The sequence below is a fragment of the Xiphophorus couchianus genome, chromosome 7, assembly GCF_001444195.1.
Source record: "Xiphophorus couchianus chromosome 7, X_couchianus-1.0, whole genome shotgun sequence".
Taxonomy (NCBI): Eukaryota; Metazoa; Chordata; class Actinopteri; order Cyprinodontiformes; family Poeciliidae; genus Xiphophorus; species Xiphophorus couchianus.
In genome coordinates this window covers 6,780,744-6,807,102 of record NC_040234.1, presented here as the reverse complement: position 1 = coordinate 6,807,102, position 26,359 = coordinate 6,780,744, and the positions used below count along the sequence as shown (strand labels likewise).

Here is a 26,359-nt window from a genome sequence, read left to right as displayed (position 1 = left end):
GTATATATGTTTTTTTTCCTTGACTAAATCTTTTTCTCTCTCTTGTCTGTGCTTTGGCTCAGCCACACCAAGCATGACAGGATAATTTTTTAACATTGGGTAAATTAATTGGATACTATTTGAATTTGCTAGAAAAGCACAAAGGTAAACAAAAAAGGTTTTTCTGATTTCTAAAAACCCAGTGGGTGGTAGACATGCTGACCCACTGGAGGTTTTCTGATGTCTATGCTTTGGGAACCAGTGGCTTAAACTGAACAATAAATTGCTGTTCTTAGGTGAGTTTTGTTGGATTTGTTATGAATCTTACTGAAAACATATTTGTATTTGTCTTCCAGAGTCCTTCACTTTCATCATTGTTTTTCTTGATTTGGGAGCGTGTCTGGTTTTGTTCGCCGCTGTGGTGGTGAAATATTTTGTCATTGACGCCGCTCTGTTGATGAGGCCCTACTGCCCTCCAAGAAGACGCAATAAAGGTACAATATGTTAAAGGTTTTGCTTCCGCAGATGAAATCTGTGGGTTACTATCAATTTAAAAAGGAGGCTGAATAAATTAGCTCAATTTAAGCCACCCAGGAATCATTTAACGATTCAGAGACATGAACAATGCTAAATAATAGTTTTTTTTATGAGAAGATTGGCATTTAGTGAGCTCTAATGTCAGCACTTTTCTTCTCCCACCAATGAAATAAACAGTGTACATTGTTGTGGAGCAAGACGATATGGGGGAGCAAAGGCATATAAGCCCCAACGACAAATGAAGAATGTGATGTAGAAATTCGGAACCAGTCACTGTAAAAGGTACTATCTGGTGTACGTAGACCTAAACATAGTGCAGTACTTTTAGAATATACAATCCTACCGTTGGTCTGGACCCTATGCTATTGAGAAACGATTGGATCTGATTTTACCCAACATTGGTGGAGTCCAACTCGACGAATCAGATCCAATCATATTCAACAGAGTCCACGCCTCCAGCAATCAATAAGTAGCATCGGGTCCAGAACATCTATATGAAGCAAAGCGTAGAACAAGGGACTGATTTTCACCAAGTTAGTCAGTGATGTGATACATGTCATAATTCTGCACCAGCTGAAGACAGATGTTATAAATCCAGATGTAAGTAAAGGCTGATGCAAGTAGTGTCAACGCTTTGGATGGAGTTAATCAATGGAAAGACAACAAAGTGCTTGATTGATTCTTCAAATCTAGAATTCTTAAATTTGGAGGGCTGGTAGAATTTAAAATTGCTCAAATCTATTGCCTTAAACATTAAGGCATTAGATGCCTTAAAAAAATACTTTTTTTAAGGATTCGTAGTTTACGAACAAAAGAAAGAGCTTTTGTATTTCAGTTCATGGTGTGACATTATGGAACAAGTTAAATGAGGAGGTAAAAAGTAAAATTTTAATACAATTTAACATGAAATATAAAGAGGTCATTTTCACAAGATATAGAAATATGGGTGAGAGATAGCACTAATATGTTTATGTGAATTGAGGCTATCGCCTCCAATATGAGTATGTGGATGTATGGATGTATATATTTAGACATACTGTATGTAAACTCAGATTAAATGGAAAATTAATTAACCTATGTTGATTTATTTATTTTTTTATTTAATAATGAGGGTCCATCTGAAAATATTGTATGAGTTTATGGGGTAGGAGTTGATAAGTTTCTTACTTCTTCCTACTCCTTTTCGAGCGTGTTAGGATTATTGTGGTACAAAAATATGTGTCTTTGAATTCCTTGTTCATGTGTGTAATTTTACACTTCCATCATGTTCAAAATAAATCATTTCAAAATTGTGAACATCTGTCTGCTCCCGTTGCTCAACCATTTTTGAAACTCCATTATTACATCTTTAAACTGTGTAACTGTGTAACATCTGTGTTCTTATTCTGTACATGTGGATCTCTTTAGTGTAAAACCCGCGCTGGCAGAGGTGTGGCTGTCGTACTTCATTAGTAGAATAGAATAGAATATACTTTATTGATCCCCAAGGGGATTCGCTACTCCATCTGTGAAAATATCAATGAATTCTTAAAATTAAATAATATTGAACAGCTTTTCAGTCCCTCCAGGATTTCATGATTCTCTTTGTGATTTTTCTGCAGCAAAAATTAAAGTGTTTGTGGCACTAATCTGGAAATACTTGCGCTTATTTAAACTATTCATTCCAAAGATTCTCTGTACTTGAGTAGCCTTTTTATAAAATACTTTTGAGAAGTAGTTCTACTCTTATTTGAGTGCATTTTTAAGGTATTATCCACTACTGGTCACTTGGGATATCTGTGCTGTGAAATAGCACACATTTCACATAGATACAGGAATGCAAAAACAAATTTTGTCCTTCTAGGGGCATAATTATTTTTCTTTTTTTATATAGTTGATTGGGTATTTTTATTATTTACATAAAACATTAAAAAGCTGTTTTATAATATGAATAAAAAGCTGCCAGCATCTGACTGAAAGTGGTATATTTATCTAAAATACTGTACGCAGCACATTAAGTGTTATTCTCCTCCGTGTCCAGCAGATGGAGGTAAATCTCTTGCAGCTAAATATAAACCTTATGGAAGAAATACGGCAGATTTCATTAAAAAAAAAAAAAAACATTTACTTGAGATAACCGGAGTTTCATCTAAAAGTTGCTCGTGTCATGGAGCCACAGAAAGAAATCCACACTTTGATGAACATTTGCCAAACTTCTTGAGTATACCCCCACGCTACTATTTTGATGCGTGGCACGAAATTGTAAAATAAATGAATAAAACGCATTAGTATCATTCACTTAGTGCTAACATTGCTAACTAGGTTAATTTGGAGCTGTTTCGGAGAATGTAAAAAAAAACAAAAAATAAAACGGAAGCGCAACATAACATATCAATCAGACGTGTCTTACATATTACGGCCGCTAGATGGAGACATTACAACAGAATCGGCGGGGGAAACACTTCCGGTTCTGTCAGCGCGCGCCGTATTTTATATGTGGCATTGCAGAAGAGACAGCTGGCTTTTGTTCCTACAGCCTGTGCAGTCATGGAGGAGGACTGTAATAAATGATGGAGGCTTAAGTCAAGACGCCTGCGGTGCCGTGTGAAGGTAGGTGGTGACCCGTCACCTCCAGGTTTATCCCACTCGGAAAGCGCTCGGGAAAGATAAAGTATCTTTTAAGTTTTCCAAACAGGGGAACAGTTTCCTCTCCTGTCGCAGTCAGAGCCGAAAATGACCTTCGGTGGGAAATAAATGCTACTAAACACAGGAAAAAAAAAAATCACAATAATCTCAGTATATTATAATCCAAAGTGCACAACGTGATCTTACTGCTTTTATGACAACAACTGGTTCCGTTCTGCTGCCAAAAGTTTTTACATATTGATCGAGCAGCATTAAGATGAACCATAACATTAACTGTCATTTAGATTTGGGATTATAAAAGCCAAAATACAAGCGAACAGCTTTCAAGTACTTCTTTGTGCGCATAAAAGAGCCTGTTGACATTTTCTTCTAAAATACTAAAATAAAATAAACACTAAAATAAACTGATTCACTGGTGAATAACCAGTAATTAATAACTATCTGCTTGAAGACATGCAGGCTACTGCTTCCCAACTGAGGGTTAACAACAGAAATTCCTTAATGGCTCCCTTTTTCTATCTACAACAGTCTGTCATATTCAATAAAAATAATATATGTACCTTTTGAAAATAACTTGTAAAAAGTATTAAACATGCTATTTGCTAACGTCACATTTCTGCATCAAAATATTTTTTTTATTATCTTATTATATTGGGCTAATGTCATATTTGTATTTTAAATCTGATGGTTTTTATTAGTTGTAAGCAAAAAGATTAACAGAAATAATGTCAGCCTGTGTAACTAACCTACATAATTTGTTTCACTTAGTGAGCCGAGTTGAATAAATGAACTATTTTCAATAATGTTTTTTTTTTTTGTGTTTGTTTGTATTTTTGAATGGGTCTGTATTTCACATGGGCCACATTTCCGTGAAGGAGACTTTCTAGGCATGCACTTCTATTTTGAAGCGCAGACGAGCTCATCCTGTTTACATGCACATTCTCACGGTTGTCTGGCTGCTAGTGAACAAGATCTTTGTGGTTTATAGCCATTACAAATGTATTATTCCAATGCAATTTTTTTTTTCCTTTTTATCAATTTATTTTATTTTCCCATTACCCAAGATACACAGCAACAGTATAATGCGGGGAAAAAAGGAGAGAAAAGGGGAAGTGCTGCGGGTTCGTGGCTGAACGTGTGTGGTTGTTTATATTGTGAGCTTCTTAATAACATTTTTTTTCAAAACTCAACTCAAAATGATTTCTTCACTCATTAATTTATTAGCTTTTTAATCCTTGCAGTATCACAAAGTGAGTTTTTTTTTTATATGATTCGCTCTTAGGCATGAATTCAGCCTGTTTCTCCTTTTGACTCTGTGCATGCTCTGCACATGTCCTCATGTGCCCTTTTACCTCTCTTTTTTTTTTAGCAAGCTGCTGGTCAGGCTGGGATGTGCATGTGTGTGTGTGTGTGTGTGTGTGGGTGGGTGGGTGTGTGTGTGTGTGTGTGCGTGATCAGCAGGCGCAGCACCATGGCACACTCCTAAAGAAAAGGCAGGGGGATGGAAGGGGCTGAATGACGTTCGGCCTGGCAGCTGGGAGCTGCTCCACGCCATTGTTCCCTTCTGACCCCCTGACCCGGCACTCGCCCCGATGACACTCACACACACACACCCCCTTTCACACACCTGCAGATAGGCAGACACATGACCTCGCATGCACACACACGCACACAGAAGGATGCACAAGCATATACGTAAACGTGGATCTGTGCTGAAGTGCACTGGAGACACATATGCACTCTGTGTTCAATAGGCCAGGCCTGCAGAGAGGAGAAGCGGGGGGGGGGGGGGGGGGGGGGGGGTAGACCATCTATCATGACATAATAAGGAAGCTGTGAGCTTAAGTGTGTGTGTGTGAGGCTGATGTATTATCTGGCATTAAAATGACAAAAACCTGATTTTATTACTTTCCATAACTACATTGAAGTCTCTTTATGACAAAAAAAAGAGATTTTACTTAGTTTTATTATACATTATTGTTCTGCTAAAAACTGGTTTTCCTTGCTTGCAGGGCATAATGCAGACAAGAGATGTTATCAATCCAGCTGAGAGAATAAGTAATTATGATTTTACTTTCTCAACTATATGTGAGGAACTTGCTGCATTTAGAAAATATCTGCCTTTTTAAATCCTAACCAGGTTGATTTGGTACCTAGTTGCAGTTCGAGGAATCTGAAATGAAATAAAGTAGCTACCAAACATAGGATGATGCACAAGAGAAATTAGCTTAGGCAGGATGTACAAAATACTGAAGCTGGAGTATAAATAAATTCCATAGATTAATCGAATACTCTTTATATTACTGTTTTTTTTGGAAAATGTGATATTTTTCACCATTGTACCCCTGGGGTTCCTGTAGTCCAGAGAGCTGTCAGCTCACCGTCGCCTACCATCTTGTTTTGCTGCTTGTATTTATAATTAAAATATATTTTTACAGTTGATGTGCCGAGTCGCGCGCCGTCCCCGCCCCTACGCATTGGCCTCGCGCGCCAGGTCTGAGTATTTGTAACTCATCAGCGCCGATCACAGTGCGTCACTTCGCTCTCAAGCAGAACGACTCGGAGGGTCTTGTAGAGCAAGTCATCAAGTCCGCCTGAACCGGAACTAATATAATCTCTGTATGAGGGTTCGTTTTGGGAGAACACAGCACCAAGGTGCGCTTCCGGTACAGCAGTCTCACAACTTGCTTGGCTCGCGCATGCTCAATGCGGACTCGGCCTTTCCACGCTGAGTTCAGGTCCGTTCCCAGAAGGGAAGGTTAGGAAATAGAAGCAATTTCTGTTTTCTGTCGTTTATTTTTAAGGAAGGAAGGAAAAACCTGAGTAAAATCAGAAATCGGATTAAGTTATGAACGGAGAGTTGAGTAGTAACCAATTGTTACATTTACTTGAGCAACCTTTTAAGAAATAAATTACTTTTCGGGGCGGTTTTATTAATGCATTTTTACTTTCGTCAAGTAATAATAAAGTATCATCAATTTCTGGATAATCTACCTACTGTGAGCAACTTCAGAAAACCAAGAATAAACATGTTTTAACCAAATAATAATAATAATAATGCACCAGATAACGACCCCCAGCTACAGTTTATGTGAAGGTGACAGTTCTGGTTTGAGCTTGTTTGATGTTCTGATGTTAGTTTCTGTCTGCAGAGACATTTTTTATTAGATTAAAAGTTAGAGTTTCTCCTGCCTTCATTTTTTGTAATTATGTTATTCATTCCTATTGTTGTTTCTTTTTTTGCACATAACCTCAAACTTTGTGCCTGTCTGATGACAATTTTTAAAAAATAACATCAGCTGTATGCAGCTCCAGCCTTAGCGTTAAACACGAGGGTCAAACTCCATTCTTCTGCATCTTCACTGTCCTGCAACATTTAGCTGTGTCTGTCCTGCAGGACATCTGTCCCAGAAGGTTAAAATGTCTCCTTGGCAGGCCATCGTGTTCTTGAAGGACTCCTGGCCCCTGGGGGCCACAGTTTTACACTCCTGGTAAAAACAATCAGAACAGAGTATTCAGGGTAAGTGAGTGCACATTCGAGTGAGTCGCTTCTTTCGAGACATTTTATTTAGCTGCCTGCATATTTCTCTCTATGTCAGATGAATTTTTTTTTTGTTAAATGTGGATTTAAATACATGTAAAGACTTGTAGTAATGGGAGGTCAGTAGCTTCATTTGACCATCTAAATGAGCAGAGATTTCCGAAAGAACAACACTTTGCTTCTTGCATGTTTCAGCCATCTTAATTTGGACATTTCTGCTTTCAGTGTAATATTTTACACAAAATATTGATGGTGTAAAACGTGAACAGTTCTCTCTGTGATCTCAGGTTGGAGATTTTATTTTTTTTCTTCTCCTGCTTCCTGCCCTGACAAATAAGACGAGAGAACAACGGCTCTTTTACTTTGAAGGCTTCCTAGCGAGTTGCCGTGGAGGTTTAATTGGTCTGAGTTATGTGGTAAATCCCAGCAATGTGTCTTTCTTTGTGTAGACGCTGAAGCACTCCATCTCCATTACACCAAACACAAGCCTGTAAGAAACAGCAGGTGGTGCGTGTGTGTGTGAGTGTGTTTGTATGTTTTCATGCTGCCTCCTTAAGTGACCCCGAGGTCACCGGCCCTAAAGCCAAACTTTTGTCCCTTCAAAGTCTTAAGTGACCCCGTTCCATCCCCCTCTACATACACACACCCTCCAGTGGTCTGGTTGGTTTAGTTTCCCTCTTCATAGGTAGGAGCATGTGTAGAGGCTGTTAGTATAGTATTTTGTGACGTGTGTGTGTGTGTGTGGCTGACCCCAGCTGGACTGCCTCTTGGTCTCCCTGTGTCCAGCCCTCAGGCCTTGTTAAGGGGCCGGTATAATCCCTGCTCTTCAGCTCCATGTTTATCCAGTGGGTTGAAAGAAGGCCTGCTGCATCTCCTGACGTTTCCTTTATGGATTCACTGAGGGTTCATTTTATCATCAGGTATTTGTTCTTAGTCGCTGTATAAAGTGTTAGATGTATGAACTGAGGCGCTGGTCGGTGTGGTTTGATACATGACTTTGTCTGCTTTCGTTGTAAGATGCCAAACAACCGACCTGCACCGCAAAGATAGGATGGCTTAGCGATTCGTTTCAGAAGCAATTTTTTTTATTTCGGAGATCAATGTTTCTATTCAAAAGGTCCAGAGATTCGATTCAAGCGACGTGACCGGCAACGGGAAAAGACGTTTCAAAGAGCCTTCTTTGTTCCAACTTTATGAACTCGTTCTTGTACATTGAATTGTGCATCCAATTCTTTAACTTAAGCTATTAATATAAGGTCAGCTTAGCTGCTGGGCCTTTTCTTAAATAAATAAAAACAAACTTCCAAGAATTATTCAAGATAAATATGGTGGCCAAGTGGTAATGCAATGTGTAGTTTACTCATATATTGGAGCGGTAAAGACGTACAACTCGAACGCTTTTTAAAATACATTTTTGAGCATTTTGAACCGATTCAGAATTAGAAAATGCGACTCTATGGAATCTGATTTTTTTTTTCTGCACCTCTACTGTACCAGTTGTAGATCCACAGGACAATGGTACTGCATCGTTGGAGTGCAGATACTCGCATCACACAGTACAGTCCAATGATTGAGTCACTTTTGTTGACTCTCAACGCTATAGGCATTGAGAGTCCTACTGGCATGGAAGCGGCTTCTTTGATATAACATAAAGTAGTATTCTGAACCATACCAACCCATGCCGTACCGATCAGTGGAAATAAGTCAGTAGTTTTCGTGTAAACCAAAGATGTCCAAAGTTAGTCTTCAAAGGACGGTATCCTGTGTGTTTCAGTTACAACCCAACAGACCTGCAGGGAGAGAATTGATCAGAAAGGAAACCAAAAGACCAAAGGTATCCAACAATATATGTTGGGGAAAAAAACTACCAACAGAACTGCTATTAGATGTGTACTCAACAATTCGTATAAAGAAAGTCTCTAGACTTACCGCACACTGTGGTGGACTAGTAGTAGAAGTTGTTGTGGTCAGACGAGAAACAAATTTGAGTTTCTGTCCTACATGCAAGAGCCTGGAAGAAAAACACTGAACAACCCCCAGGATTTACTGCCTCCCAGTAACATGGTGAAATCCGTAAACTCTGCAGGAGAAACCTGGATAAAAACCTGTCGACTTGGGACCAGGCCAGAGGTTCAGCTCACAGCACGATCATTATCCTAAACATACAGCATGAGATACATTGGAATCATTTGTATCAAAGTATATTCATATCTACGAATGGCCCAGTCAAAGTCCAGCACTAAGTATCTTTGGGAATCTGTGTCGAACCACAAAATTGAGGTCTGCAGATGCTAATGGAGACATTGCAGCAAAAGGGGCTCAACACACCTTTCTGATTTTCTCTTCTAAGAAAAGATAAAACCAATTTGTTACTTTTCCTTCCATTTCAGAGCTGTGCTCTACTTTGTGTCGGTCCATAACGTACAACCCTAATGTAATATATTAAAGTTTGTGTCTGTAGTTGTAATGTATGTAAACATCGGCTGGGATGTCGAAGCAGCTCTGGGAATGTAAATCTAATTTGTTGGTGAGAGGAAGGTCAGAGCTCTTCCTCACAAGATAACATTGGCATAAATCTTAAAGACGTAGGCTGTGGCCGGGAGGGAAAACGCAAAGAGACCAGCAGGTAGAGGTAGCTCACTAGGCTGAACACGCTTGACGGTAACCTTTTTATTCGATCAAAATGTTGGACGGGGCTAAAAAAAAAAAAGCATTTTCTGGGTTAAAAAAGAGAAAGACGGGGGCGTGCCGTGGTGGCGTAGTGGTTAGCGCGACCCATATTTGGAGGCCTTGAGTCCTCGACGTGGCCGTCGCAGGTTCGACTCCCGGACCTTACGATATTTGCCGCATGTCTTCCCCCCTCTCCTTCCCCGTTTCCTGTCAGCCTACTGTCATTTAAGGGACACTAGAGCCCACAAAAGACCCCGTAGAGGGGTAAAAAAGAGAAAGACACTAAATAAAAAAAAGAAGTTGGGATTGATATTTTGTTAAACTTCATAGTTGCACGTTCACCTGGAACTGGCCTGTTAGAAAATATTTCCATTCAGAACTATTGAATTTAGTAAAGGTTAAAACTTGAATTTCCTACATAAGGTTCGACATCATTACAGACACAGTCTAAAGGCTTTTTATGTATAAATAAGTAAAATGTTTTTCAAATCTCTCTGGAACAGACGTAGACGAACAAAGTCGGAGTTTAGGTGACGCAGAAAAACAATACCAGGTATTAGTTCCCCCCCCCATCTGCCTTGCCGCCATGTTTGAAGGAAAGACTCTGTGCAGGTCAAGGGGAAGCTGCTCTTATTTATCCAGCGTAAACAGCAGCTAGCTAAACGCTGGCTTCCCCAGGCCTGGTAAGGTGCAGGCAGGCGGCTGAGAGTGGGACACCTGTTCATCCTGCGACTACAAGCAGATGGTCCACATGGCTCCCGCTCCCCAAGGGGAAAACCTGTCAGCTGAGCCCCAATTAGGGAGTCCGAGTCGGAGAAGAGCTGGGGGTGGTGATGGTGGTGGATGTGAGGCTCCGCAGGAAATCACCCTGATTGGGAAATGATGTGAGAAAGACGTGAATTTAGAGAAACCGTTTAGTTTGTTTTTGATTTTCTCTTTCGGTTTTATGTGTGCACCTAGCTCCACTGGCTGGCTTCAGAACACCTCAGATTTTTTTCCATTAATATGGCTTGAAGTCATTGAAAGAAATGCAAGAGAAAGTGCCAGAGAATAGCTGGACTTTTCTTAGGAGAAAAACAAATTCTCTGGACCAAAAACAATTCCCGTCACAAGAAAAAAAAAAATAAATAAATTGAACCACCGTGGCCTGGAAAGTAAAGAAGTTCTAATGAGTTAAGCTGCAGTATGTAGGTTTTATGAAGAAAAAAGTTTTGTTTTTACATATTTCTTAAAACTTTCACTATGTTGTGACAGTATAAGACAGATAATTTATGGGGGGGGGGGAATTAACTCCTCTGCCTTCTCCCCATCATCTGAACAAATACATCCGTCAGAAACAACCAATCAGAAGTAGGATGAGGGTCTTAGCGCTGTCAATCATCCTCATGTACACAAGCGCCCCCTTTCTCTCTGCTAAGTTACAGCTGGTTCAGCTCAGGCTGGCTAGCATAGCCACCGATGAATAAACAGCTGTTCTGCAACGGTGAGTTGTTTCGTTGCTGTTAGCGCATTTAGCAGCACATACACCAGCGTCACTGACACGGCTAAGGCCCTCCTCCTGGCTCTGACTGGTTGTTTCTGACAGAGGGCGAAGCATTTCTGCAGTGTTCATTTGAATACCAAGCAAATAAACTTAGTATAAAAAACCAAATCTAGGACCAATGAGCGCCTGAATAACGTATCCAGAAATAAATGTGTAAATTTAACAAACATCTGTAAATTTGCACTTTGTTCTTCTATCAGTTATACACAGTGCATCGCCGTGCTGAGGTTGGTGTTTGTTAAGGCAGAAGCAGGTCCAGCCTCTTGATGCGGTTAAACAGATTTGCATAGTAAACCTTCTGGCATTTACCTTGAAAACCTTTGAGTGCTCCGCCACAAAAAAAGAAAATACTACAAACGCTCCTGTGTGTAGCCTGGAGCTACATGTGACTGACTGATTTGCATAACCCGGGCTTCCCAGGCAGGAAACACTTGGCTGCTATTTTAGAGCCGAAAATTGCTCCACAGCAATATCCACCGAGTGAGGCTGCGGTTTTGTTTTAGAACGCAGGGACAATGACGGAGGGCGTGCGAGGAAAACCCGAGTAAGGAAAATGTCAACGGGGAAGTGAAAAATGTTAAGCAGCTCGCAGGTATTGTTTTTGTGATCATTTTTGTTCAATTGAAAGAGGTGGAGCAGATCAAAGCGAAAGGAGTAAAATAATTGGGAAGCAATGACAGAAACATGTAGAGTTTAAGGTTAAAAACGGTTCCTGTTGCTGTAGCAAAAACTGTTTTCTATAGAACGTATTAATGACTTAACTGGGCATGTCTGGAAGCACTTTACCCCCAGGCCACAATCTGCAGAGAGATCAGGCCACCAGGATAGAAACTCTGGACGGAGTGAGCCGGCCCAGACCTGCTGGCTGAGTCACAGTATGACTCTACAGGCAAAACTGTAAAAATAATTTGCCAAATCTGAATTAGAAAGGAAAAAAAAAAAAAAAGTCATAGACGGGGAAGTAAACAAGACAGGATCTCCTGTGATTTCAGCTTGGTTGTGTGCTCTGCATGTAGAAGGTGTTAGGAAATATTTGTTTGTAGAATTAAACTTTTATCAAAAAAATATTTTTATTTTTTTTAAAATATTTGTTATACCATCACTATGTTGTGCGATTTGAGACAGATAATCATGAATTTCTTTTCTTTTGATTTAACTCCTCTTTCTTCCCCCAGTGCTAACTGGAAACAGGAGGCGGGTCATAGCGTTGTCAGTCACATCGTGTACGTGCTGCTCACAATGTGTCAGTCTTATCAAATACATAAAAAGGTTTTTTACATACTGCAGCTGTAAGAAAACATCTTAAATTCAATATTACATGAGACAGATGATGCAGAAATAAATGGTCACCTGGAACCAACATACAATGTGAAATAAAACAACTTTTTTCCCCCACTCTGACATTAAAGTTATTTCTGTTTTAGGTTAGCTGTGTTTACTAAAATGACAGAAACAAAGTTTCATTAGCATACAACTATAAAAAAAATGTCATAGAAATTGTCTTAATTTATTTCTAAAACCATTTTCAGTGTTTTTTTTTGTGTTTCTCATGTTGACATGTAACCCATATGTCAAAAACTGATATGTCACCGAGAGCAAATATAGTCAGATATTGAAACTGGTTTAACTTGACAGATTAAAGGTGCAATGTGGAGAATATTCTGACATCTAGTGGTGAAGCTGAATTCTGCAACCAAAGCAAAAATCAACGTTAGATAACATTGATATATTGGTAACATCGACAATGAAAATATGGTTTACACTTTAGCCCAATCTGACTATTTCAGACTAGCATATAGTCAGACTTTAGCATATTGCGTATTTATAGTGTATTGTCTTTTTCTTTAGCAAGCTGTACACATTTTATGCATAAATAACTTTTTCCCTTTATGCCTCAGTACTTTCAATACTTTTTCCATTTCCCTCCTTTGGACGCAAACTCACATCCTAGCATCCAGTCTGGAATCAAACACCACATTTAGTATAATTTGCGTCATTCTCTGAGTCGACCCCGTCCCACAGACAAAGGGGTTGAAGGCAGCAGCCGTCCTCACTGGGCCAGGTGTTCCACAGAGCTCTGAACTCGGTCCTCAGTATTTTGTTTTTTAACTCATGCTTTTCTGCTGTGTACATGCGTCTTTGATGCCTCTAAATATGGTGCGTCTCTGTGCAGCTGCCCTCTGAGGGCTCTCCATTGCACCCCCTCTCCCCACCATTGTCAACTCACACACTCTCGTCCATTCATGGCTTGTGCCGGTGGACGGGCTGCTGGTGTGTGTGTTTTAGCATTTTTCACCATGAAAGACCCATTTTTCCAAAAAAACCACTACATTGTATGTGTTGGAAATACAAGAAGTGCTGTTTTTGGGTTAAGGGTTAGGTTTAGGACTAAGGTTTCAATTGAGTTTTAGGGTTAGGCCTGTACTGGTAATGGCTAGGTTTGATGTAATGGGCTGCAGAAATCAATGGTAGTCAATGCAAAGTGCATGTGATGATAGAAAGACATGGTGTGTGTGTGTGTGTGTGTGTTTTTGTGAGGTTAAAATAGGGGAGGGCAGAAAAGGGGTGGAGCTATTTTACCATATCTTAGTGGTCTCTTTTTATTGGTAGATGGATGGGGGATGTTTGGAGAGTGTTGAGAGGACGCTTTGCTCAAGTCAGGGAGTGAGAGGTGTTAGCTCGTTCTCAGATAAGCTGCCGTGGTACGGGGAGACGGAGCAGCCTCAGTGCAGGGAGGGGATGGTAGATGAGTTACACTCCATCTGTTGTCAGTCACATTGATAAACCTGCAGCTTCAGGACATTTTGCACTGGGTTTCCTGATCAAAAAAGGAGAATGTAAAAGGTTGATCTTGGCTTCATTTTCTCAGGTGGATCCCGTTGCACTTTTCTCCTTTTTTTTGAAAAAAAAAAAAGGGAAATTACCAGTAACTTTGCATACTGGGCTTATTTCGCCACTATCAATACTGGGAAGTTCCCTTCTTTAGACTTTCAGCCTTTGCTCCTGAATTGACCAAAGGTTGTGTTTCGTGACAGAACTTTTCTCCGGTTTGGTTTTGGATCTGAGCGGTAAGTTTGTTTTTCCATTTTTCTTTTGACTTGATTTAGCGCATTTTTTGTCGATTTGTTGCAGGTTGCAGCATTTTAATCAATGCACAAACTGAAACCTCCCTATATTACAAATGCCTTCCACCCCGGGTCACAAATGTGTGTCTATGTTTAGTGCAACACGGCTAGTGTGACTTGTTTTCTATTATTCAAGTCCTTGAAATTTGTCGAGAGACTCACAGTTTGCTGAACTTAACATTTAAATAAAAACTTATTTGTGGGAGACTAAACTAGACTTTGTACAATTAAAGTACATAAAAAATTCCTAAGAGTTGTATTTAGCTGTGTATTTAATTTTTTTTGATAGTTTTACTGCAGTTGCACAGTTTTCACAGGACTTTATTTGGGAGAAAATCAGTTTCTGCTCTAAATCTGAAATGAGTTTTCTCTGCTATCACATTCTACTTTATTGATCCCAAAAGGTAATTTAATGTTGTTGTAACTCGTAATAAATGCAATATTCTTCAAAGAGTTTAATATTGTCACCTTCCTAAAAAGTTAAGTCATTATTTTTGCCAAAAGTGGGTTTTCCCCCTCTTAATTCAGATGATTAGGAACTTTTAGAAAGAAAAAAAAGTTGCCAAAAGTGTTTTTTAGGCTAATCTGATTACTTGTGGGATTTTATTAGGAAGGTGACAATATAACAAACACATTTTGTAAAACTTATTTTAAACAAGGAAAACTCTGGACGTCCGTATTTTATGCAACATCTGTGATCCTGGTTTGAGTTAGAAGTGTAGAGGCAAACTCAGTCAGCAAAACTTGGCGGAGAAAAATCAGGATTTACCCCAAACCCCCCCCCCCCCCACCACCACCACCACCACCACCACCACCCCGCTCAGAGGCAACAGAACAAACAGACAGTGATCATATGTATCATGGAAGATGAATCTGCGCACCACCAGTTGCGGGAAAGAGGCAAAGGTGGGGAGAGAAGGAGGAGGATCCTTTTAGGGAGATCCCTTGTGGCTTCAGTAGGCATCTGTTCTCCCCCCCAGCCCGTATACCCCCTCTCTTTTGCCCCCCTGGTCCCTCCATCTAGCCAGTCGCTGACGTGGCGGACCGGCTCACGGCCGGGCTTAGCCGGCAAATGGCAGTCGGGCGGCGCTGGGCCCTGAGGGTGGAGGCTGCCGCATCTGCTCACTGTGGAGAAACTTAGAGAGAATTTGGTCAGAAAAGCTACGTTTTCTGTATCGTCACTTTCCTAAAATAATGAGGCCTAAAAGTGATTTTGGTCAAATAAAATAAATCACCACTTTTTTTGGTTAAAAAATAAATAAATAAATAAATTAGGCTATTATTTTGGGACGGTGATGATATGATGTTTGTGCTGTAATATTTTATTTCAGATGTTCATTCATGTCCTACTGGGGACATGAATTAGCATACTAGTAATAGTAATTAGCTTAATAATTAGCTAGTTAGTGTGGCTCTACATCCCACTGCTTCAACCAATCAAGGCCAAAAACAAACAAAAAAAAATGTTGATCAGAAACAGGTGCTGCTGTGACTGAAAAGGTGATCAATAAAGCAATGAATATTTTTTTATTTTTTTAAATATTGAAATTCCTTAATAAGAAAGGGATTATCAGGTATCATTATCATAATAGAGATTTTATTATGAATATGATTGTGAGCAAGGATTTTTCTAATCAGAATCTTTGAAGGTTCCAGTAGTTAATTATGCTTGACTAATAAAACGTATAAAATTTAACCTAATAAAATAAGACGTTGATAGCTCAGCACAGAAAGGTTAACCTTTCAGGTCTGTTATGAAAATGAGAACCAGATTAAATATGTAAAGTTACTAATCTGAGAGTCTGATTTTGTTCTCTTGTCGTACAGACAGATTAATACGATCAAATTTCCTATTTCTAGAAAATAGTTGACTGTTTTCCAACCAAAGGCGTTCACTAAAACCTCTTTTAGAGCTTTAGCAACATGCGAATCAAAACATTGTCTTTACATCTATATACATAATTTAATGTAAAAAAATATATATATTTATCTCCAGAATTTTTAAATTTAGGAACCATTAGAGTTGTTTGTCGTCTTGGTTACGTTAGTCGACACATTCAGTCACAGGAGTTTTTTTCTTGTTTTTCTAAGTCTTCATTTTTGCTGACTCCTCAAAGATCCTATCTGCAGCTGATGCTGGTGTGTCTGCCGCATCACCAGCTGTGTTTTGCAAGTATTTATGTTTGTGTGTGTGTGTGTATTTTTTGGGGGGGAAGGGGGGGGGGGGGTGATCAGGTTTAAAGCCCGCCTCTGCCCCCCGCCACCTCCGTCTGTGCATGCTGCTCCGGACCCGAGAGAACAATACTGCCGTCACAGGGGGACAGATTGGGTGGCAGCTGCATTGTTGAAGGACAGCAAGCCAGACACACTTCTTCCCCCCGCCCCACCCAACACACACAGGCTCACTCTCGCTCCTTCCCTTTGTACTCCTTTTGTTGTCGGTGGTCTAAATTATTCCGGCTCTCTTGTGGCATTCAGGATGACAAACAGCGCCACGGCAGATTAGACGTCGTGGTCGGGACACGAGGAGGCCCCCGCTTTCCGGTGCCTTAGTCTGCAATTTTAGGTATTACTCATTAGAGCTCGAATGGAACCACAGGCACGCTTTCTGATCTTTTGAACTGGCTTGTACCAGGATAGACAGAATGTGATACGTTCTGATATGACTTATAGCAACAACAAAAAAAGATAATTTTGATTTTTTTTTTAATTGATTTTTTTTAAGTGAGTCACTTTACTGTTGTCGGGTTTGTTGCTCAGTCCTCAACCACACAACTTTCATGTTACTACAAGAAGTTGCATTAGCTGAGGCAGCTGAGTGTGTCTATACCACCGGCTGATCAACTACAAAACCAGGAAAAACACAAGTTTCATAGTTGATCAGGTTTGAAAAGTTTTACTTGGCTTGTCTACACAAGTCAAGTAAAACTTTTGGCTTTGGGTTAAGGTGCCTGGCCTTGGCACCTTAAACCAAAGCCAGACACGGTCGGGATGCTCTGTGCAAACACTCCACATTCCCTCATTTTAAAACAGTAGGGAGCAGATTGGAAAGATTTATTTGAAAAGAAAAAGTATTATTTTTAGTGATAAATCCTTACTTTTGGCTATTTTAAATAAAAAAAATTTTTTTTAATTGTCACTTGAAGTCAGAATTCCGATTTCAGGTGTTCAGGCAGCTCCGCATTTAATTACAAACATACAATGAAAGTTGCAAATTGAAACTATTAACTCTCCTAAAAGTTTGCATTGGTACAACGCTGTGGCCTCCACCAACGTCGATTACAGAGATGTTGTTCAGCCGAGAAAATGGCAGCAAACGCTCTCATTCAAAAATGTAAACATTTAATATTTGTAAATATGACCTTGCATGTCAGGTTTTGTATTGATGAACAACTTTGTAAAACTGATGGTATGTCATTCAGGAGCTTTAGTTTGTGGTTGAATAGAAAAAACTACTTTGTGCAAACATGGTTTTGCGTTGACAAAGCCTTAGATTTGACCCAAGTTTAGTTTTGAAGGCGTGGTGCATTCAGGTTGCACTTTGATGCAAGAATTCCCACGCTCTCAGTTGGAAAACCAAAAACAATCATTTATAGAGTCAGATTTGAAAACTTGGAGGTCTTCAAGCAGCCCCAAGTTCAAAGTTCAAGATGGCCGTTTGACGTATAACGTGGTAAAAAGTTGCAGGTTTATAATCTGTTTTTTTGAAACTTCAAGCTTTTTTTTTCTCAAGAAACTAGCTTCAAACATGATCTGTGAAACTAAATTTATTGTGAAAAATAAAATAATTATTGCTTTGATAAAAGGCTTAGTTTTGTTATGGTGCATTTTACTTATACTTGGTTGTAAAAATTTGTGAGTTTGTAGTTGGAAATACAACAGGAAGAGCATCCGAAGCACAAATTCCCGCTTGGTCTTTGAGTCCCATATCCAACACGTGTAAAAGTGGCAGATATGAACTATTTATCGACACTCGTCAATAAATAGAAATGCGTAGCAAGAAATACATAGTGGTGTAAGATCTCTCTGTGTTATTTCAGAATAAATAAAAATGTATAAACTCTCATATTAGCTTGTATTGCTACTATAAGTCAGGCAGTGAGATCAGGCTCCACTGTGCAGCGACCAACTTCCAGGACCCACCGGGGTTTTTTGTTTTGGACACAAATAAAATTCAGAAATAAAATCCACTCGGTTGCTCAGCTCCTTTCTGCTACTTCACAATTCACAGTTGAAGCTTCAAAGTAAGCGTCATAGTTTTCTTAAAAAGAGGGTCAGGGTAATGAAGATGAACTCGAGCCGCTCCAAGTTCTGAGAAAGCAGGTCAGACAAAGCTGAAGCTCCTAGAAAGGAAAACCGATTTATTGCCTCTGAATACAGCCAGATTTTTTTTTAACCTCGAGTAAAATGACTAAAATGCAATTTGCAGTCTAAATTTTCACTTCTTGCTGTATTTTCATGTTGTTTATCAGTCCTACTTTCATTTTTTATTTTTTTTTCTTTGTCAGCCACCTTTTGCCTTTTCAGTCTCGAGCAACATCCGCGAGCATCTGATACAATCAGAGAAATTTTAAGACAAACCACTGCGATGGCTCGGAAGTACCCTATAAACTGAAGGGTATTTCCAAACACCGGCAAAAAACCTACGCAGCAAAACAGGCTTTTTTGTTGGTATGAAAAGCGACAGAAAGAAAAACAAAAAAGGGTCCATATAGTCGAAATTGGTGCAGTTATCGAATGACTCGTCTGCAACTCTCAGCTCCTTTGTGACTGAATCACAGCTAACAGGAGGTCAGTCGGTGAACAGACGCAGGTTTATTTAGCGTCAAGCGTATAAAAGACTGACCCAAATCCAGGGAATTATAGTAACAGAAAGAGCCATTATTTAAATCCTTAAGGATTTTTTTTTTTTTAATATGTGGTCTGGACATGCAAACAAAACACTGTGCTATTTTTTTCCAGAGCGCTACAAAGCAGTTCGACATATCTGAACAGAAACCGGTTAGCTCAAAAAGCAGTTCATGAAACGTCCTTACATCTTGCTATTAGGATAACTCTTTGAATCCTTGCATTTTCTTGACTAACTTATAAAATCATAACTCAGAAAATCTTTTATTTATATCAACTTGTTCTTTTCCGCTACCTTTTCGTTGCCCGTGTCCCAAGTTCAACTTAGTCCGCTGCATACTGGGGGAACGCAGTAAAATAAACTACAATATTGAGTTGTAAGTTGCTCAAATTAATGTTTACATCCATCGTACAACTGTGCAGTTTGCTTAGTAAGGGACCAAAATCACAAATCACAGCAGAACGGGGAAATCGGGGGATTTTTAGTGGAATCCAACATGTGACGGTCAACAGTCTGGAGTTTTATGCAAAGCCACATTTTGGGTCGACAGAGAATTGTTTGAAAAGAAGAAAACAGTCGGTGAGGGCCAACCTTGAGGAAGAAAATGCCGTGTTGATGTCAAAAATCAGAGGAGGATGTGGAGAAACGTTGGATATTGAGTGGCCAAATAACCACAGGGCATCAGGAAAACCGTCTCTGAACGCACCGCCGGTCCAAGCATAAAGCAGTCGGTCTGCAGTCACAAACTAAAGAGATGCTCTTTTGAGGTTTTGGGCATATTGCATACCTACTTGTTGCGGTTTTGATTTCAATCAGCTGCAGCTTAACCCTTCAGCTGCTCTGTGGTGTTGATGCATTTCAGACAAATGTGGCTTAAGAATTTAAAGGTAAAGCGACGCAGGTGTGCTCTGATTATTTGTGAACTAAAGAGGATGAAAACTCTTACCCCTCTTGCGCCTGGGCTTTGACAGATCACCAAAGAAACAAATGCTTGAGCCAAATATGCTGTGGGTTGTTTTTTTGTATTACTTGCATCACTGACACACATCTGGCTTTGGTCCAAAGGTCGATCTTTCTGCCTGGTGGTTTTGCATCTTGTTGACACGGAACATTACTTTATGTTCTTCATGAAAAGGAGAAAACTGTTCCACACAAGCTATGACTTAAAGTTGTTTTTTTGTTGTTTTTTTTTTAGAGAAACTATTCTAATAATTTGGAGGTCGAAGATAACATTTCATGGTTTTTTTGTTGTTTTTTTTCTAATCCTTACAGTGGAGGAGTTTGGGGTTGTTACTTTTAATTTCACTATGTGACCTCATAGTTTTCCACTTAACAGTTCCCAATAACGCCTGAGAAACTTGTTTGAAAATGACATCCTAGTCGTCTACAGATTTAGATTGGTTTATTCCCATAATTACTAACCTGTCTGTGTTTGTGACACAGGTTCTCAGGAATCTGAAGGGATCAAACAAATCGTTCCTGAGGAACTTCTCATGCTCGCTGTGCCGGTTTGACTTTTGGCTAAGTTTCTGCTGCCATGTTAGTTTTATACGTCGTCTGAGTTTACGTTTGCTTCTCGTCCAGACCAACAGATTGCATTTTCTCCTAATCTGTGTTTGCTTTTGGTTTTCTTTTCCAAAATAAAAAAAAAAACAAGTGTCATTTTATTTGGCAGCAGAGCTCATAAGTACAAATATGCAAATGATTGCAAGTTTGACATCTAGTAAAGGAGCATGTATGTACATGATCACCTGGAATGTTTACTCTCCTTTTCATTGCAGTTTAAACATGCACTGTTTGCTTTTGCAAGCTAGTATCACGCATCAATGCTTAGTGATAGAGATCTTTAAGCCAATAGGCAAATAAGACGGGTGTAGCAGGGGGAGTTGTCTAAGCATGTCCCGATCAGGCATGGTACACCTTGGACTGGTCGCCAGTCCATCACAGAGCAACAGTCAACCACACACACACACACACGCCTACCCAACTGCAATTTAACTGTTTTTTTGTTTTTTTTTAACTGTGAAGAAGCCGGAGTACCAAGCGAGAACCCATACATGCAAGGAGAGGGATTGCAAACACTCAGGATTCAGAAATCCTTCTCTCTGCACAGAAACACAGTTAACCAGCAGTCCACGACTGACAGAGAGTTAATTAATGTTCTTACGTTTCTTAAAGAGAACCTATTATGGGGAAAAAAATCATTCAAATCCCTTTTTGCATGTTTTCGTACTTCCATTTGGGTCTCAATTGCTTCTAAAACCCAAGCGCTTACAAAACCCCCACTGAGTTGTTTTTGACTATAGGGAGGTATTCAAAAACCTAGCCCTGTTAATTGACCGGCACTGTGCCATTACCTAGCAACCGAAGCGAGCTCCAGCACGTTTGGTCATCTGGCTTTTACAGCTGTATGCGCTGTGCAACGGCTGCTGGAAAAGAGAAGCGCTTTGTCAATGACTTACCACCCAGAAACCACTTGCATTCTTGCTGGTTCTGCAGGAGGCGTCGCATTTGCTTTTCAAAGATGTACGTTTGTATGATTGCGAGTCTGTCTGCAGCCATTTTCACATGCAAGTGTACATGTAGAGTTGTGGTGCGGGGAGGTTTGGCCAGCAACAGCTTGTCTGGATTAAAAGCAGAGGCCTGTTTAGTGCACTGGGAGAACAACCCCGAAATCAAACTGTGTCTTTCACTTCAGGTAATCTCTGACTTAATCCATTTGCAAGTTCTTTCAGCTCCCATAAATTGCTCATAGTTGCCCTGAATATACAAATCCAATGTGCAAATTCTGCAGTATTTTCCTTAAAACTAACTGGCAATTTGTTTTTTTTTCCCCTCCTTGCTTCCCTTGCAGGGCCTGTCTGTCTGTGAGCGGCTGGATACTGGTGTGGGCTTGATCCGGTGCCTGGGAGCTCACAGAGGAAGAGGAGCTGGATGTATGAAGAGGCTTCATGGGCCTGAAGGACCATCTGGAGGATGATGGAACTGGCCACATGCTCAGCCTGGGGCTGGATCTGGACTATCTCCATGTGGATGGTGCTGAGAAGCAGACGCCCCCAAACACACTGAAGGCCTCTGACATCTCGCAGGTCCGAGGCGGCGCCCAAAGCAGGAGCGGCTACAGCATCGCCGGGAGCACAAACAGTCTCAGTACAAACCTGAGTTACAGCAGCAGCAATTTTTCAGAGGAGAGCGCCATTTCCGACAATGAAGAAGAACAGCATCAGGTTAGCTCCGACGCCTCCCACCGAGATCAGGTGGGCTTACCTGGGAGCTCCTCTCTGCAGTGGAAGCAGGTCAGGCTGGACCTGGCGCCACGCCCGTCCACAGGAGATCTAACGCGGTCGAAAGCGCCTGCGGAGCTCGTTTCGGACGGCCGCACCAAGGTCGAGTTTGCTCTGAAGCTGGGCTACGCCGAGGATCTGGTGCTGCTAGTCCTGAGGAAACTGGGCCCAGACGCACTTATTAACGACATGCTGGGAGAGCTGGTCAAGCTGGGGACAAAGACAGAGATGGAGCAGCAGAAAGGTCCAGCTGTGTCCCAGTCTCCTTCCTCCTCTTTGTCTTCTTTGGCCTCCAGCTCGTCCCTGGAGTCCTGCCGGCTGCCGTCCCCTTTGCCCCTGCTGGACGACAAAGACAACTTTCGGCCCGTCGTCGTAGACGGCAGCAACGTAGCCATGAGGTGAGGAGCAAAGCTCTTCTTTCTCCGCAGACAGAGGACAGCAGCTCACACTAGCATAACAGATTCATTTCAAAAAGGCAATAATCAGTTTTTTTTTCAGTGAGGTTTCATAATAGGAGTACCTAACTGAATTTTGACATTAGCAAACACTTTTGAAATTTGATTTTTTTGGGGGGGGTTTTGTGGAGTTGTGATGTAATCCTCAATGTATATATTTGGATATATTTTCTGAACCGAAATCTTTTACCAAAAAGTATAGCGCTTCTAGCAGGCTATTTTAATAGTCTAAACACTAAATATACTTTAATATGCATTAATATGCATATGCAGTGGACTACCGCAGAAGCTAACATCTACAAGCGTTTCTGTCTTTGCAGGCTTAGCCAATCAGAAGCAAGAAAAACTAAAGGCGCTTCTCAACTGGCTGCTTTGTAAATGCCAGCCTATGTCACATCAAGTAACATTAGGTATTTCTTGAATATTTTAAATCAGCTCTACAACGTTATTCCAAAAGGTCATTTCGAGTTAAGTTCCACAGATAAATCCACGCACAGGTGAGTCTGTGAATACTGGATTACAAATAGATGGGAGTCCCGGTACCAAGAGGTGAGCAGGAGAGGCTGCCGGGCACAACAAACCTCTGAACATTACAGCGATTCAAATACAAACTACTGCTGTCCACGCTGGATACTTGGCAGAAAAACATTGACAAGAGAAATAAAACCAAACAGTATAAGGCAGGGGATTCACCAAATTATTAAAACAAAGGCAAGAAAACAAAAATATGACACAAAAAATCTTCTAGGAGATCATTAGCACAACGCTAATTGCAGCAGGAGTATCTTTTTGTATTTTCTAGTTTGCAAAGATTCCTAGCTTATGTCAATGTCTTCCAAGATGGCTGCTAACATTTCCAAAACATGCGTTCTCCCAGACACAATGAGCTAAAATGTGCTCAAAAAATATAAAACCAGGCATTTTCCCCTTCTTGTTTATGGAAAAGAACTGGCAACTTTTTGGGGGGTTGTTGACTTTCTCAGTTCTGAAAGTGGACCAAACGAGATCTACCGTCAGGACTGCGAGGCTGCCATCAACAGGCGGGTCAACCTGGAGCTGTATGCCTCCTACGTCTACCTGTGGATGGGCTACTTCTTTGACCGGGATGATCAGGCATTGCACGACTTCGCCACGTTCTTTCGTGGTCAGTCCCACGAGGAGCGTGAGCATGCTGAGAAGCTAATGCAACAAACGAGCTGTTCGTTTGCAGTGCTGTCACTAGAAGCCGCTCAGGATGAGCAACAGGTGAAGCAGCGTTGAGCATGTTGTTCTGCATGCATGAGAGGAATACTGCAGAAAATAGAGCGGAGAGGGAGAGAGCATGGCGTCCTGCTGTGGTTACAGAGACGCCAAGCCGTGGCACTAAAAGGATTTCAAGCTTTGACATCCGAGATATATTCATAAATAATGTCTAACATCTTTCCATTGTATTACTTGCTGTCTTCGGTTTGCTTGATAATACAGTTTTGCATTCTTCTCTTGCTAGTGAACCAAGACTCACTTTTTCAAATATACTAGAGTTTGAGTTCAGATGGGCTTTCACACCTGATAAACGTATCAGGAAACAGAATCTGGAATGTTTAAAGCAAACCAAACAGCTCTGGTTGGTCTTTTGGGACCTGAATTCAAGATTTGAGATACTCAACAATGCCTGCTCGTCATCTCGTTCTCCTCTTGAAGATGGGCTGCAGGCTGGGTTTTCAACAGGAGACGAACTTTGACAACAGAAACATCAGTCAAGTCTACCTTTAAGACAACCTGGATAGTCACTTTTTTAACCTTGGAAAATGATATCAGTCTTACCGAAGAGCAGGCAGAAAACCGAGCAACACTTTTGCATGGCAGAAGGTCAGCATTCCTTCATAGAATGGGAACGTCCTTTAAAAGGCCGATGCACGTTCAGTTTCCACGATTCTTTTTTACAATAACCGTTTTTGATGTGGTTTTTTTTTTGCCAAAAGTCCCCTATGCCGTGTAAGCTAGTTGAAGTGATGGATCAGGTGAAATTTAACGTAGGACTCATTGACCACTTACTGATTGTTTGTGTTTAATGTTTTTCTTTCAGGACAATAAGTTCAGGGAATTTCCTGGTGTTTAGATTCTGGATTCCTAGATGGCTAATGTTTCAGTTTCAATAGTTTCATGCAGAGCCAATGGCGGTTGAGGTTCAACCATTTTTCAATTCACTCCTAAGACGCTGTGCCTATGTTTATCACAACTGCATTGTGGGAGTAGTAAAATGTCAGTGACTGATTGCTAGATATGACTCAGCTCACCTCACTGTCATGGTAAAACGTAAAGTCTAAAGTTTAATAGTTTAGCATACGCAGACATTGCTCAAAGTCAACTGAACTGTCAAACTGTAGAGCAACTTATGTAACGACAACTAAATGTACCTTATATCACTTTCCTCCAATGCAGTCATGGAAATAAGGAAGTGTTCTCGTGCCAAGGGATCCAGCTGGCTGTTGATTGGTTCTTGGATCGAGGTCACCGTGACATCACGGTTTTTGTCCCTGCCTGGAGGAAGGAGCAGTCGCGACCTGATGCTCTCATCACCGGTAACGCCCACCTCCGCTTTCAGGAATACTTTAAATCCCCGCATGACGCATGTGCCTTCACTATTGGAGGGAAACTTCACCCTCCACGAGACAAAGGCAAGCGCTGATCAACTTCTTCCTCTGGGGTTTTGTCCTCCGTTCTCTTTTTGTAGATCAAGAGATCCTGAGGCGACTAGAGAAAGACAAGATACTGGTTTTCACTCCATCTCGGCGTGTGCAGGGGCGACGCGTGGTTTGCTATGACGACAGATTCATCGTCAAACTGGCATATGAATCCGATGGCATAATAGTTTCCAATGACAACTACAGAGACCTAGCCAACGAGAAGCCAGAGTGGAAGAAGTTCATTGATGAGCGCCTGCTGATGTACTCCTTTGTCAACGACAAGTAAGCATCTATTGGCAAATCCAGTCAGTGACAGGAAAGAAAATTAAGCCTCAACTTTTTTTTACGACCCCTTCCCTTTAATTAAATCAACTTTGAGGAAACCACCGAAAACATTTGGGACGTTCTTTGGATAAAGTTTCCATATTAGCAGGAAAATTGAGGGCTATTAAACTGACGGAAATGGCAAGAGCAACTTGTTCACAACAGACAGAGCGCACTCGATTTTTAGATAATGAGATTTTGATTCTTTTGATTGCAAAACAAAAAAGGCGAACCTTGGCTGTTGTGTGTTTGAACTATTCTAATTTCAATCTAATTTTATGAATTGTGCGACTAGATTCATGCCTCCAGATGATCCTCTTGGACGCCATGGACCAAGCCTGGAAAATTTCCTGAGGAAGAGGCCTGTTGCTCCTGAACCCAGGAAGCAGCCCTGTCCTTATGGTATTGTATCTTAATATATGTGTATTTCATGGGGGGGGTTTTCTGTTGGTATTTTTGTCGTCATCAAATTGTTGGTCAGATGTTTGGTCCACTTCTAGAATTGAACTGAGAAAGTCATCAACCCAAAAAAAAGCTGTCAGGTCTTGTAGCGTTCCTCTTGCAATCAAAGTGAATCCATAAACAGCCGTAAAACAAGAAGTTATGGTGACTTTCATAGATGGTATGTTAAAATATCATATTTTTGTGGAAATGCAAAGTATTGTTTTAAAAAATTGCCAAATAAAAAACTAAATTATGCAAGGGGAAATATTGAAAAATAGAAGCCTGCAATAACCTAAAGTGTCTCAAAGGTGGACAGC

The 26,359-nt window shown here is 40.6% G+C and overlaps 1 protein-coding gene across 2 annotated transcripts in view; it reads left to right on the top strand.

Annotated features, from left to right (window-relative positions):
- The first annotated feature begins 2,974 nt into the window (after positions 1-2,974).
- Positions 2,975-26,359, top strand: part of LOC114147986 (probable ribonuclease ZC3H12C) — a 29,463-nt gene continuing 6,078 nt past the window's right edge. The window contains exons 1-5 of one of the 2 annotated variants that reach the window (XM_028022849.1): positions 2,975-3,105; positions 21,724-22,551; positions 25,030-25,169; positions 25,322-25,556; positions 25,894-26,000. In XM_028022849.1, the coding sequence (XP_027878650.1) occupies positions 21,821-22,551; positions 25,030-25,169; positions 25,322-25,556; positions 25,894-26,000 (1,213 nt within the window). In that variant the 5' untranslated portion in view covers positions 2,975-3,105; positions 21,724-21,820. Of the gene's footprint in view, positions 3,106-12,708; positions 13,964-21,723; positions 22,552-25,029; positions 25,170-25,321; positions 25,557-25,893; positions 26,001-26,359 lie in introns of those variants that run through there. The other variant, XM_028022850.1, reaches the window with a different exon arrangement.